General features: G+C 48.5%; 1 protein-coding gene across 1 annotated transcript in view; it reads left to right on the forward strand.

Moving 5' to 3' along the window:
• Window positions 1-15886, forward strand: part of fbxl17 (F-box and leucine-rich repeat protein 17) — a 217129-nt gene that overhangs the window by 82978 nt on the left and 118265 nt on the right. Inside the window, exon 8 of the mRNA XM_056418213.1 lies at window positions 1719-1849. Coding sequence (XP_056274188.1) covers window positions 1719-1849 — 131 coding nt within the window. The remainder of the gene's footprint in view (window positions 1-1718; window positions 1850-15886) is intronic.

Genomic DNA, 15886 nt, shown 5'->3' on the forward strand with positions numbered 1-15886 from the left:
TCTGAAAGCCTCGCATTGATTTAATTGCAATTTCTTTGTGACGACCTCGGCGCAGTGCAGCATCGCGCCCTCTCCGCCGTGTGTTTTGACTCTCGGGGCGTGGGGGAGGATCAGGGAGGAGTGTTTACATGTGCGAGCCTCGGCTCTCATCCGCCCCCCCGCGCGTCCTCGCGCCGGCGGGTATCCGTCACGCCGCCGCCGGAGCCGACGGCAGTGCTCGGTGATCTTAACACCGACCGTAAGCTTGTTTTCTCTTTAGCCTCGGCCCTGACATTTACCTCCCCGCCTCCCTTTGCGGCTGGCTGGAGTATCATACCTCCATTATCTCACATCCCCAGAGTGTGTGTGTGTGTGTGTGTGTGTGTGTGTGTGTTTGAGGGCTTAGATGTGGGTGCACACACCTGTGCCTTTGCATAGTCCCGAGCATCAGAGAAGACACACCTGCGCTGCGACTTGGGTGAAGTGGGTGATTTGGGCCCGAGCGGGTTTCTGAGAGTGCGTCAGGAAGTAGAGATTTTCACTGGCGGATTAATCTAATCCCCCTCTTTATGAAGCATTCAGATCGGGAAGAGGGATTATTGGAAGTCGGGAGATGAGCGGTAGAGGGGAACGTGAATGCTCATATTGGCTCATAACCCCTCACACCAGGCACGGAATGATAAACAGGAACAGCAAGACATCTTCTCTCCGCCTTGTTGGCTTTCATTCTGCATTCCTGCTGTTTTTCTTTCTTCTTGTTCCTGTATATGTGGCGCTGCACAAGTTTACTCGGCGCATAGAGAGGTTTAATCCACTTGTCTTGCAGATATACGTCAAAACCGTGCGTTTATTTCCGCGGAACAAATATTGCTCTGCCTGTTTAAAAAAAAAATATGTTTTTAAATCAGCTGCTGCCTCGTGAGCAGACAGGATATTGTGTTTGTGTGAAACAGATAAAGTATCACTGCTGGGTTTTACTTTATATGTAATTGCATCTCCGAGCACATCAAATGGAGACATTTATATCACCCCAACCAAAAATACTCATTTAGACGACACTTTTTTAAAACTGTGTTTTATGTTTTATTTATTCTTTTTACCTTCGCATTGAAAATGCGGAAGGTTATGTTTTGATCGCCGTGTATTTATTTATTTGTATGCGTGTTATTCGCATAAGTCAAAAAGTATTAAACCGAATCGCATGAAATTTGGTGGGATGATTGCTTATTATCCGGGGACCATTTGATTAGATTTTGGGATTGATTGGGTCAAAGGTCAAGGTCAAGGTTATGAAAAGGTCCAAAATCTTCTTTTTACCATAGCACGGTAAATGTTTATCCAATTGGCATGCAACTAATGCCAAAATGTTCATAATTCAATGCCCAATCTTGTGACATGCGAAGGTATGCGCTCTACCGAGTGCCCGTTCTAGTTTTAAATGTATTTTTACTTGTCTTGTTTTGAATTAGAAATGTCCTGTCTTAATGTTTTAATACATGTTTTCACCTGTTGCTGCTGTACTGACTGATGAGTCGCCAACTTAATTTCGTTGTATATTTTTACAATGATAATAAACATCCTTATCCTTATCCATATTTAACATTATTTTGTATTCCTGATGGTCGCCACCTAGTTTTGCCCCCCAAAAAACCCACATTGGTATTATTTTTTGACTGCAAAAAATGTCTGACGTTGTCTGACGTGTGTGTGTGTGTGTGTGTGTGTGTTGCCTCCTGTAGCTGCGGCACCTGAACGTCCTGGACCTGCGGCACATCTCGGAGCTCAACAACGAGACGGTGATGGAGGTGGTGAGGAAATGTCGCAAACTCAGCTCCCTCAACCTCTGCCTCAACTGGAGCATCAACGACAGGTACGCCACCTCACGCCACGTCCGCTGCAGGTATCGGGCGGCAGCCGTGGAGCGAGAAATAAACTGTAACGGCGAGTCTAGGTTCAAAGTTTCATCAGCCAGCAGCGGCATTACGATGAATCCAGACACTAATGTGTTTGCCAACACTTAAAGTAAATCAACTCAAAGAAGTCCGGTGGGTCTTTTATTGCTTCGTCGTGGTTTTATAATATCATAAAAAAAATAAAAAAAATCTTTCAATGGGCAGCTGGTATTGATTGAGCAGTTACAGTCGCTTCTCTGGCATCGCAGTCATATTCACAAATACGCCTTTGGAGAGCATGAGATGTTGAGATCATTCTGGACCACGCAGCGATGTTTGTTCTTCAGTCTGCGTTGGTGACCCGATGCACATTCCTGCTATTTGACTCATGAACGGTCCCAGAAGTGTTGTGATCTGATCTCAAAGTGCACGTGAACAAGGCGGAGCGAGATTAGAGTTATCGGCTTTGCGAAAGCGTCGTAAGGAAGGAAACGCGTCGAGCATGGTGCGGCCTCGGGGGGGAATGTTTTGGTGGAAGCAGAGGAGACGAACCCCACAGGGCTCCGTTCATCTGGGGAGGACGATGGGGAAGCAGTTTAACTGATTTTTCAATTAAATCAACTCATTTATTCGTCCACGAAGGATTTCAACGGCTCTACACACAACACGGCTTTTGGAGCTCAATGTCCGATAATTATGTCCACGCTCCAAGCATCTGCCTTTTTTTACCGATCGCCAGGTTACATGGATGTTTCAGTCATGACCATTTAGTTTGATGTAGTTTTCTATATGGAATTCATTTACGCTTCAACCGACAGCTCTACACCTCCACGGCCTCACGCTCCTTACCTCACCGACACGAGAACGCCGTCTCGGTCTCTACGTGGCCGCGGAGTACCGCCCCGACGGACATGTGCACAGACACGGACACTTACACTCGCACGGACACGTGCACGGACACGAGCACGCACACGGACACCGGTGTGACACAATATGTTGCCTGAAAAGCAGACGGATATATCTGCGTGGCGACACTCGCTCTCCTGCGAGTAGAAGCAGGAATGGAAGCCGGAGTGGAGAATGAAGATGGGATTATTTCAGTTTTCCTTGCAGCCTGTTGCGGATCTCCACAAACGGGCCAGACGTCACACATCGAGGGCCTCTGGAAATGTTCTTCCAAAAAGCCACGAGAAATCCACTGCAGTGAGAAAAGCTGCAGACGTTAAGGTTTCCATGAAAAGAGATGACCAGACGGAGTGTGTCTGCCTCGGGAGACGCTCCGCTCTCACGCACACGTCTGCAGAGGGAAGGGTTAAAGGCAGTTGAAGTTGAAAGGACAACAATAACTTTTTTTTAAATTCTGTCTCCCTGGTCATCTCCCCTGCCGCTCGCCTTCTTTTCTTTCCGCTTTTCTCTCTCAACTTGCACAGAATACGGCGAGAGCAAAAGCATCTCCTCTTTTATTCATCATCTTGTGTTTTATTCATACCTTTCTATTTAATCTATTGATTTACAGCGGCGGCTGTGGCTCCTCTGCCGACTGTACTCCCACTCTTGGCTTAAGAGTGTGAACACACTATTGAATTTACCACGGTGCAGCAACAATGCATCCGTGTGTGTGTGTGTGTCTGTGTTTGTGTGTGTGTGTGTGTGAAATTATTTCCCTGCGTTATTGTGTTGGGCGCAGACCTGTGGTGGGAAGGTTATGGTAATATCTTACCTTCTACTACCTCCTTTCAATAAATAAAAAAGCTTGGAGTTTGGTCAAATCCTCTGGGATATTGGAATTTAAAATGGTGTGTGTGTGTGTGTGTGTGTGTGTGTGTGGCTTTCTTGCATTTTTTTTGTGGAACTTCAACAGTTGGTCAATAATTCGGACTTCGATTCGAAGAATTGTTGAGCTTTCGACTTCCATCAACACACAAATACAAACGTGGACACACACACACACACACACACCTCAGCATGTGTGAAGTTGTCCGTTTAAAAGAAGAGATTCTTATCGGTGACACTTCTGCTCCAGACTGTCGGTGCGTATCTGCCGAGCGGCCGAGGCGGTTTATTTGGCTCGAGATTCAACGGTACAAAGGTCATCGGGGTCACTGCTGTCTGGGAGTCAACACGCACACACACACACACACTTGTTGTCACAGCGAGGACTCGACCCTCCCTCCCGTTATCTCTCGGAGGGCACAGCTGGGTCAGCTTTGGTGTGCGTGTTTGAAACTGATGACAGTGTGCTGTGAACAGGTAAACAGGCGGCGGGAATGACCCCTTATTTCCAGGATCAATTCTCCCCCCCCCTCCCTTACAAGGGGCAATTGGAGAGATGGGGCTCTGTGGGCGGTAAAGCACTTGAGTCATTATTTCCGTCCCTTCTCCTCTCTTTTTCGCACTTATCATCTCTCATCTTTAAGGAAAATAAAGAAATAAACACCGCGTCCCCTCTCCTCCCCTCATCTCCCCCTCATAATAGCCCAAAACGGCGTCTCAGCGTCGGGAAGAAAGGAGAGATGATGGCCAAACGCGGACGTCCCATTGCTGCAGCCCGACCGTCGGGCAGATTGCGACAGTGGGACGCCTCATTTTTTATTTTTTTTTGTCGTCGTCCGCCGTCATTTCTCGGGGAGACGAGGAAGCGATGCGCGGCGGCCCCGCGGCGGCCCCGTCATTTCTCCGCATCCTCATCGGCCGATGACGGCGGACGGATGTGGGATCGTGTTTTTCAAATGTCACCGCGTCTTGAAATCATGATCAAAGTGGAACGGCGGAGCAAATGGTGGCGCTCGCCAAGTTGAATGGTTTTCTTTTCTCATTTTTTTTCATTTTTCTTTCGACGCTTGGTGTCGTCTTCCAGAAGCTCGGGGAGCTTTTGTGTTGTGCGCGCGGTGGATCTGTCATTTCTGTGACCATTGTGAAGATTCTTTTATATCTAGAGTCCCGCTATTCCCAGCGGAGACTGTTGATTCTGTTTCGCGACTTATTTGTTGTAAAAGTTTTTCTCCCTAGGTGTAAGAAGATTAAACATTTTTTTTATTACATTTAAAAAAAAAATCTGAATCTCATGCTTCTGTTCCTTTTAGTGCGAGTGTGTCGCAACAAAAGTCTGCGGTGAAGCCCCCCTCAGTGGAGTCGGCATCTACTCTGCTAACATAAACCGGGCTGCTTGGACACACAGCCTGTGTTGACATGCAGATTTATGTGCCCCCCCCCCCTCACACCCCCTCCCCCGTCTCCCCATGTGTGTGTTTGTGTGCGAGCTCTGGTCAGTTGGCTGGAAGTCTTTGCTGAAAGCAGATGCTCGGAGCAAATGAGTCATTTATTTTTACGAGATCGGCGTTGTTGGAAGTTTGGCATTTCCCGAAAGCCCTGACGTTCTCTCTCTCTCTCTTTCTCTCTCTCTCTCTCTCTCTTTCCGACAGCCTAATCCAAACAGGGGAATCGATATTCATCCCTATCTCAACCTCCGGGCTCACATTCCCTGCATATCAGCATCACTTTATGAGCGTCGCAAATCACAGCCCGAATTGTCTCTGTTCTACATTTTCTTTTGACCCCGCCCCCCTCGCGCTCGAAACCGCACTCGACGGAGAGATGACCGGGGGCGACCCCCCTCTGACTTTCAGGAGCCCATGAAGCAGGAAACAATTGGAGAAGTAGTCTCCCAGAAACGCACCTTCTCCGAACGAAGCTACGTCTCGTGGATCTGGAGGCGTTGGCGATGGGCGGCTCGTTCCAAGCCGCAGAAGGTTTGACCCCCCCCCCCGAAAAATCGAATGAGCCGGCGATACATCAGCATGATCGACGACGTGTCAAACGACAGTGAGCCGCTGTACTTTGCTCGGCCGCATCGGAGGTGACCGGGGGCCGGTGTTTGTCAAGAGTGTTGAGAGTTGCCGGAAAGGATACTTTCAAACTTGAAGTGTAAAAAGAAATAAAACGCAGAGAAAAAGGAAAAGACTCGGCAAAGATTAGCGAGCACTCTGCTCCTTCTCACGGCAAAGTCAAGGAGGTGCCCTTTGAGATGCTCGGAAAGGTCACGCCGAGCAGGCCGGAGGATTTAACCCAGCTGAGGAGTCACTCCGACGAGTTCGATGCTGTATTTGGTATGACTCGTGTGAAATCTGTCAAATCTGCGGTAGCACTTAACACGTGGAATTAACAAGTGAGCTCCGATCCCGTAAATATGGAATGAAAATGATCGTAAACGGGCCGAACTACAGGCGGACGGTTCCTGGAGCAAACCCGACGTCTCAGAGAAACACCCCCCCTCCGGGGAGACGAGACGCTGGTTTCATAACTCACGTCCACAAAATGCTCCAGTCCCGTCTCAGAGGCTCGAATGCTACCAGCGGGGTACGGTAACGAAAGTATGGATATGGGAATATCAAATTAATTGACGAGGTCTTTTATACAAAGAAAGAGCCTTTATGTACAATGAAGTACGATGAAGCTTTATAAATGGTGCTACTTTTTAAAAAACCTTTGTATCCGTCTGTCAGTTTGATGAATGCGGGCCTCGGTCTGAGGAGCTGCTTCCTCCGGCTCGGCTTTTAACCCACTTACAACTTTTGACAATGAATCGGGACCGCCGAGCGGCGCTGCTCACGAAGAGTAAAAGTACAAAGTTTCCCACTGACCTCGGGAAACTGCCGAGTGGAAACCCCCCCCCCCCAGGTCATGTTATCTATTGTATAACCCCGTTGCACACGTGTTTCCCCGAGCCAAACTGTTTTAAGCCCCCCCCCCTCCTCCTCTCCTCCTCCGCTCCCCGCCGCCCTCTCTTTTTTCTCCTTTTGGGTTTTATTGGATGTTTTCTAAATGCCATGGGTCAGCGGAGCCCGAACCGGCGACCGGCAGACATTAGTCCTCCGCCGCCTCTCTCTCCGTATTTGAGGAGAGGTGCTGAAGGGGCCTTCGCCTGTCCTCGCCTCGCCGCCGCCATCCGCTCTGATTTCAAGCTTCTTCTTTTTCTTTCTTTCAAAAAAAAGAAGAAATTCCTCCTTTAACTTGGAGAGGGGGGGGGGTTCTCTTCACGTCGTTCACCTCGCTTATTCTCTCTGCTTCCGTCCCTTTTCCACACGTCATCTCTCCTCTCGTTGTCTCTCTGTGTTTCTCCGTCCCTCCCTCCCCTCTCTTTCCCTCCACCTTCTCCCCCTCTCTCTCTCTCCCTCTGTCGAACTCTCTCTCCGTCACGCACGCGCTCCCACCGAGGTGATTATTTCTGGCAGGTTGGGTGTGAAAGTGCGCAATGATAAACATGCCGCCGCGGTTATTAATTTTGAGTAATGGCGGCGTCAGACTCCAGCACCTCGGCGAGCATCGGAAGACGGAGGAACAGTTTGTGCGGGGGGGGGGACGACACGACGAAGGCGAGCTGCGGCTGTTGCATTCGGGCGGCGGTCCGGTGGCGTCCCCTCGCCCCCCTGTGCACGCCGGACCCCTTGCTGGACTAAATGAGCAGAACACGCGCGGTTAGTTCACTCGGCGGGAGCACGAGCGCGACCTCTTCAGACCGAAGTCTCCGCTCGTCCCGCCCGCCCTGCGTCTCTGGAATCCGATTGGGTCGCCTCTGGTTTCCAGGGGAGTCACGTGATGCGATACCGAGCAGGTACACAGCGGCCGCATGAAAAGGGGTTCAAGCAACTCATCTTCTATCCATCTAATCCCCACACGAGAGTCCATAAGAGTCTTCTAGACGTGTCTGCTTCACCCAGTTTGCTTCAAAAGGTTTTTTTTCGACTTTTCACGACTTTTACAATATGTATGATGACAACTAGCAGGGGTCTTTTGGATTTTCTTTCAGCCGCATTGCCGTGAAGTACCACTTGTGAATGCCAGATGACAGCATCACGCCGAATCCTGAGAAGAAAGCGCCTCGGCAGCGGTGACGTGCGCATGTCGTCATGACGCGGGGAAGCCAGCATCTCACAGCTGCTGGACCACATGAGACAATTGTTGACCCTTTAACATCAACATTATTAATCCCACTTTGACCAAATATGTTTCCCCTTAAATCCATCCCCCCCCCACCCCGTGTGTGGGTCTCCCCCCCTCTGTTAGAATGTATTATTACATGCGCCCGTTACCCGACATGAAGGCCAGCGAACAAGCTAACGGAGAACATGTGAGAACACGGCGTTTGATATATTTTTTTACGCCGCAACGCAACAATGTGTGCGGAGCCGTTTGTGCGTCTTCCAGAAGTTCTCCTCCCCTCGGAGCGACCCCCTCTCGTTTCATATCCCCTCTGATCTCATTTGACGTCTTTTGTTTTGAGAGTTGATCTCATCTTTTGAGCTTTGGTCCAATTCCCTCTTTTTTTCATCGTGGATTGATGCTTTCTGTTCTTCTTCATATTAATTACACTCCGAAGGAGCATTTTCTGCAGAGTGAAAAAAAGAAAAATGCGCGTGTGGGGTTATTATACGTCTGATTTATCCAGTTCTTCCATTCTTCAACCGGAGAAGATAATTTTTCTTCCCATTTTTTTACATTTCCCATATGAAATCCTCCTTTTATTTATTTTGTATTAAAGACTTAACAAAGTCTCAGAGGGAGGGAGAGGGGGAGAGTGAGAGAGAGACTCTCTCCACCCATCCTCCCCTGGTAGCGCACGCACACACACACACACACACACACACACACACACACACACACACACACACACACACACACACACACAAGCTTGACAGTAATGTGTGAGGGGGCCCTGTCCGGCGGCTTCGACCCCCTGCTGTTCTCCGTGGCTCCATGCGACGCGAGTCTCACCAGAACCGGCGTCCTAATTGCCGGCAGGTGATGCGATGGTGCAGAGACGTACCCGTGAAGTGACGTGTGCCGCCGGCGCCGTCCAGCTCGCTCGCCGAGCCTTCAAATCACCTCCTCCAGAAGCGCCAGTTCTTTCCCCTTTTTATGAGACGCCATTCCTGTTTCTCCACGTCCGTTTTACAACGGGCATTAATTGTCCTCCCAGCAAGCGCTCTCTTTAATTGGCGCCGGCGTTGGCTTCGACTTTGACAAAGCAACGCACGAGTGGAAAGTTCATGGGAGCGGTTCTCTCTCTCTCTCTCTCCCTCAACCTCTTTTTTTCTTTTCTTTTTGAGCAAGTGTTTTTGTGGTCGGGGTTCCTGCACATTGAGGTTGTTGTTTGTGAATATATTTGGCCAACAGGTGGTAGGCAGCGGGGGGGGGGGGGGAGGCTTATTATGGTGATCCGTACCTTGGGGTCCGAAAGTTTCCGGTATAATCTAAATGGTAAAGAGGCCGCGGGGCTCGGCCGCCCGGCGTTTGAGGAGCGAAAGCCGTCATTCTCTCTTCGTCTGCTCTCTGTGGCTTCTGGGATGCCGGGTCACAGATGAATAAAACAAAAGGCACATTCAAAAGTAGTTCTGGTCTATGCTCGTCCTTTCATGCCTCATTTCTCTATCATCAAATGAGCACATGTCCTCGCGCCCTTGTTCCACGCCGACCAGCGCCGTGCTCTGTTCTGTGTTTGTCGGGCTCCACCGATACCGTCCTTCCTTCCTTCCTTCCCCTCGCTTCCCCTTCTGTCCTTCCCCATCGCCTTCTCGGCTCTGTGCATTCCCCCCCCCCCCCCCCCGCTCCCCTCCGCGCTGCATTCGTTTGTGCGATGGCCTCCTTCGTACCCACAGCACATCCGCCGCCCCGCCAAAATAAGAGCGGGGAGAGCAAAGGGCGTGACGCCGGTCCCAAGGAACGGGGTTTAATGAATTGAGCCCCTCCGTCCCATGTGGCGGACCAGCACCTCATCATGGTGTGTGCCCCCCCCCCCCCAGCTACCTGTTTTTCTGACACCTCCGTAATTAGCCGCCGCCATCGAGGAGGGTAATTGCGCATTAGAGCCGCGCGTTCTGTTCGGGGAGCCTCAAATGCTCGGCAAGCGGGCCTGCGTGAGGAATATTACCCGGGGTTTTGAGCGCGGGAGAGGGAAGGCACCAAAGAGGAAGAAGAAGAAGAAGAAAGTAGGTTGTGGGTTTCGCAGCACGCCGAGTGGATGGAGAGGACCGCGCGTCGGCTCGCATTGGCATGGTGGGATATCCGTGTGTCTATTAGTCTCCAGGGATGAACGTTTTTTTTGTTTTTTGTTGCTGCGTGGCTGATTCACTATTTCAAATTGGTATTTTAAAGCGTGCTCTGTGATGGGACCTGAATAACGGAGTAAATTGTAGTCATTAACTGCTATTGTTGCTCACCTGGTTTGTATTAGAAGCTCCTGGGGACAAATACTGTGCTGATTGTTATTCATTGTCTTTGTTTTCCTATATACGTGTGTGTGTGTGCGTTTGTGTGTGTGTGTGTGTGCGTGTGTGTTTAGCCTCTGAAAAGCCTGCACATGCCAGCTGCCTGCTCCCATCTTCTGTGGTTAAGAACAGAACTGCACGCCGAGGCACCTGGAGCTGCTGCAGCAACTATTCGTGAAGTCGTTACATTATTTAGTCAAATCTAGAGAAAGCTTCAAACTGGTGGTTTACTAAGTCAGGTGTTGCTCATTAAACTCAGCACTTTACTTTGACATATGGCCCGTCTGTTCAGATCAGGCTCTGAAAATATGAGCCTCGAAATGCAATGTTTCTGGAGCAGAACAATACACTCTCCAGACACCCCCAGGAACAATCTGCCCCCCCCATCTCCTATCTGGAGACGTTCCATTCATCACTTCATCTCCGGTCCGCCTCCTCTGTCTTTGAGAAGACCGTCCGCTCCGTGCTGCGTTCGTCCCCTCCTTTCTTTCTGCAAATGCACGTCTGCGTGTGAATTTATTATTTCTTGTTCTCCGAGCGAGGCGAGGTCACGAGGTCGGGGGGACGCGGCGGCAGCCGGGATGAGATTCGGTATTCTCGCGCTTGCGGTTCAGACGAACGTCCAAAGTCACGGGAGTTTCAAGCGTTCGCATTTGACAAGTCACGAGTGAACGTTTGACACTTAATCCGTCGGACCTGAGGAGGGTTCGGTCTTATCCGACGCTCGGCTCCTATACGGCGCGCTAAAATTCCGATGTGTTTTCCCCCCCCCCCCCTTTCTTTCTGCTGTCGGAGGTCTGCCTCCATTACCTACTAAGCCTTTGTCAGATTGCAGGGCCGTGAAGCGGTCCCCTATCGCCGGCGGTAACAGTGGTCTCCAAGTCCCAGTCTATTCAGCTCACGCCGCCACCCTTCAGAGACCGGTAATAACTATTTGCGCAGGCTTATACATTCTCACCCCCTGACTTACTTTCCTTCTCTTTCTTTTACTTTTATTTTGTCCCTCGCTCCATTCATCCTCCTTCGTTTAATGGATCCATATTTCCTCCCTCCCTCCCCAGCCCTCTCCCTCCCTCCTTCTCTGGCGTCATCTTTCCTTTCATCAAAGCAATCACTGTTTAAACTCTCCTCCGCTCCAAGGTCCTGTCAGATCCCCGAGAAGCCAAACACTATTAAAAGAGGTCCCGAGAGTTGTGTGTGTGAGTGTGTGTGTGTGTGTGTGTGTGTGCACATTTGTATGTACAGTAAGTGTGAATTGTAATGGAAAGGCAGCACCGCGGGGGGATGTGTGTATGGGTCCACATTGGGGTTGAGGGTATATCTCCCTTTCTGATCCTCCGGATCTCCAATAGCAGCGTGAACTCTGGTGGGAAATCTACTGGCAGCAGATTGAGGGAACTGCGGAAATATGGAGGAAGGCAGTAAAAAGGTGGTTGTGGTAGGCGGGGGGTTTGAAGAGCTCGCCATAACCCGGAGAGAGCAAAACATGAATAGATTGTGGCGTCGATGACCTTGTGGGATGAGGTTTTGGACGTCGCCAAATGAGAAAACAATTCGAGCGTTTTATGAAACGCACAAACATGCAGTACGGCCAGAAGCTGAGAAACACACACACACGCACGCACGCACACACACATGCACACACGCACACACACACACACACACACACACACACACACACACACACACACACACACACACATTAATGTTCATATAAATACACAAACACACAGTAACATTCATATAAACACACACACACACAGTAACATTCATATAAACACACACACACAGACAGTAATGTTCATATAAGTACACACACACGTGGGCACACACACACAGTAACATTCATATAAACACACACACACAGACATATTAATGTTCATATAAATACACACACACACAAACACACAGTAACATTCATATAAACACACACACACACATATTTGGACAGGAATGTTCATATAAGTACACACACACACGCACACACACAGTAACATTCATATAAACACACACACACAGACATGTTCATAGAAATACACACACACACAAACACACAGTAACATTCATATAAACACACAGACAGTAATGTTCATATAAGTACACACACACTTTGGCACACACACAGTAACATTCATATAAACACACACACACACACACACACACATATTTGGACAGTAATGTTCATATAAGTACACACACACGCGCACACACACAAACACAGTAATGTTCATATAAATACAAACACACACATCAATGTTCAGATAAATACAGACATACGCACGCACACACACACATACACACATTAGTGTTCAGATAAATACACACACAGACAGTAACATTCATATAAACACACAGAAAAACACACACACACACAAACACAGTAATGTTCATATAAATGCACACAAACACACACAAACACACACTGATGTTCATATAAACACACACACACACACACACTCACACACATTAAAACAGCCTTTTTTAGGTCCTAATGGTACAAAACACTTTATTAAAAGTGCGTCTCCTCTTTTTGAGGCTGCCAGAAATGATTCATTCCAGTAATCTGCAGACATTTCTCTTGATTAAGTGTTTTGGTCTTTGGGGGAAGTTGTTGGAAGAAGTTCCCCCGAAGCACAAGGTGGTCTCTCCCTGGTTTAGTCCCACCAACCATCAAAAAACAACAAGGAAGATGAAATTACATTTAATTACGCCATTAAATATGATTTAAAATCAGTAAAAGTCTCTTTAAAAAATGACTCGAACAATACAACTTTATTATCAGAATTATGGCTGTTGATCTGTTTATTCCTAAGAGAGAGAGAGGGAGAGAGAGGCTTCATTAGCAGAGTGAAGGAGCTGCACTGTGATGGCTGGTGGACACGACCAGATGACATGTGGAGGGCGAGGGGCACGAAGAGCGAGGCGGGCAGGAGGACGAGTCCCACACGGGGACGGAGGGTCCTGTGTCCTATCTTCGTACTCATCATCATCATCATCAGTGCCTCGTCTGTGAGAGTCAAAGATGTCATGGGTAGCATCAGGGCAGCGAGGCTTGTTCGGTGCTCTCTCTCTCTCTCTCTCTCTCTCTCTCTCTCTCTGCTCTGTCAGCTACCTTACCATAGATTGGTAGGAGCAGTACCTCTTGAAAGGTGTTCGATAATCCCCTTATGAGCAACGACACAGAGGAATGTTGAATTATTGCGGTCGTCGTCGGCCTCCACCGGGGCCGCCAGATCACCTGTAAAATTCACCTGTAAATGAAATGCTTCGTCCACAAAACAATAAACTTTAAGAGCTTTGATCATGTAAAAACATCGCGGGTCCACATTTGAAGTGAAGCCCGCCTCCTCGTCCGGTCCACTGGCTGACGGCTGGCTCTCCTCGGCTCGTCACTTTGAGCGATGCCCCCCCCCCAAAAAATATTTTTTACAGCCCCTCGTGAAAAACACTTCATAAGGCCTCAAAATTGTTGATTAGCATATTCACCCTGGGTAGGCTGATGCGGTCCACTTTAAATTAATAAGCCACTAACTGCACAACGTTTCACGAGCGCGCGGGCGGGCGGGCGGGGGGGGGGGGATGGTGAGGCAGTAGGATGGATGCCTTTTTCGCCACCTTGTGAAATATGTAATACATCTTCATTTTAACGGGAGTTGTAAATGTCAGGGCACAGATCTTCTCTTAATGAAAAGATGGCCCCCGCGTCCAAACTTTGACGAATGTGTCTGGTTTTGAGCTGAAAACTGGCAAGTTGTCTCCCCCCCAACATTTTGGATGAGGGCTAACAAACTCAAGCTGTTGGCCCCCCCCCCCGAGCAACTCTCAAGTTGATCGACTCCCTATGAGATGCTGCTGCAACGGCCGTTGTCATCGCCGTCCTCGCTGCCTGGCGTGGTCACGGGCGCCGATTAACTGTCGTTGGCGACTTCCAAAAAACATGGCAGCTAAAATCACTTAATCCAGCAGTAAATCGGACGGTGGCCCAAGAGATTCAGCCTTCACTAAACTCCGTCACCGATTCATCCGGCTTGTTTTATTTCGATAATTTGTTGGTACATATAAAGGATGGGTTCCCATGACGATCCTCAACCGCCCATCTGCATCAGGATCTGTGATTTGACAGATGTTGCGTCGCAGTTTGACGTCGCACCCCATCGCGCCGTAAGGGGTTTGGCTGACCCCGCATCCAGGAAGCCTCGCATTTCTGCAACGAGTCAAGGTGCTTCATTAACTTCGCCGGCTGTGTAGCGTAAAAAAACAAACGGTATCCTGCAGGATAAAAAGAAGCAGAGGCAACGCTCTAACCCACACTCATCTCATCCATGCAGAGTCGCTTTTAATTTGCGTAATTGTATGTGTTTAACTATCCGTCTTGCATTCATAGCTAGAATTCATTTAAGTTTGTGGATATATATATATATTATATATTTATAAATTCAGTCTTTACTAAATATATATATTTATATATATATATATATATATATATTTATATATAAATATATATATCTATATCTAAATATATATATATATATTTATATATAAATATATTTATATAAATAAATAAATAAATATAAATATATATTTATATATATATATATTTATATTATTTAATTTAATTTAATTTATTAATTATTCTCAGAAAACCCTTTGGTGTTTCAAAAGCGTCCGCTACTCTGCCGAGGTGTGTTGACAGCCTAGAGCTGGTCGTGTGTGCGGCTTCGAAGAGACACCCGGCGTACCGGGCTGTGATTGCAAGAAAGCAACGCGAGGCTTTGAGGATCTGGAAGCGGCGTGCAGACACTGCCGGGGCGGCTGTCAATTTGCTCTCAAACCCGCCAGCAGAAAACTTTTTCTTCCGCTCTTCTTTCCAGCGTTTTTATGCAAACCTACAACGGTGTCACTGACATCAATTTAGCCCTAAAAGCTGCGCCGCACCGGGACCATTACGGAGCGCTGGCTATCACACGGCGTCCTCAGGGAAAGTGAGAACAAGGAGGAAATGAGGAATCATCATATAGATGTGGCTTTGTTTTTTCATTTTTTTCTTCTCCTCCCGTCCACATTTTACAGCACACAGGTGCAGCGGTTTTGTTATTATTTGCAGAGCAAGCAAATCAGAATATATTACAAAAATATGTTTTCATACTCCAAAGGATGGAAGCGTAGAGCTCCTGTCTTTTCTTATCTCTCGGTGTCTTGATAAGATAACCCCGTAACACTCCTGCCCTTCCACAGCAAGGGGAAATTAACAGGACGTGAATAATAAATGGAGACTTAATTGATCAGGCCTCCGCTCCGAAACAGATCGCTGACCCCCTTGAATCAATACGCTCCACTCTGAGACGCCGACGGAGAGGGAAGCTGTGTGTGCACTGTATTAAGCTGACTCGAGGACATACGACAACATCTGTATGCGCGAGTGTAGCAAATCAGGTCACTGTCCAGCTGCCCTCCGGGTTCTCCGGCTCCCTCCCACAGTCCAGAGACGTGCAGCTCAGCTTAATTGGACTCTAAATTGCCCGCAGGTGTGAGTGGTTGTCTGTCTGCAGGTGTGTCCTGTGATGGACCGGCCACCTGAAGCCTGCCTTGGGGTTAGGCCTCATGTCAGCCGGGCTCCACCTTAACATAGGATAAGAGATTCGGATAATGGAGAGAGAGAGAGAGGGAGGGAGAGAGAGAGAGAGAGAGAGAGAGAGAGAGAGAGAGAGAGAGAGAGAGAGAGAGAGAGAGAGAGAGAGAGAGAGAGAGAGA

The sequence above is a fragment of the Pseudoliparis swirei genome, chromosome 7 (assembly GCF_029220125.1).
Source record: "Pseudoliparis swirei isolate HS2019 ecotype Mariana Trench chromosome 7, NWPU_hadal_v1, whole genome shotgun sequence".
NCBI classification, from domain to species: domain Eukaryota; kingdom Metazoa; phylum Chordata; class Actinopteri; order Perciformes; family Liparidae; genus Pseudoliparis; species Pseudoliparis swirei.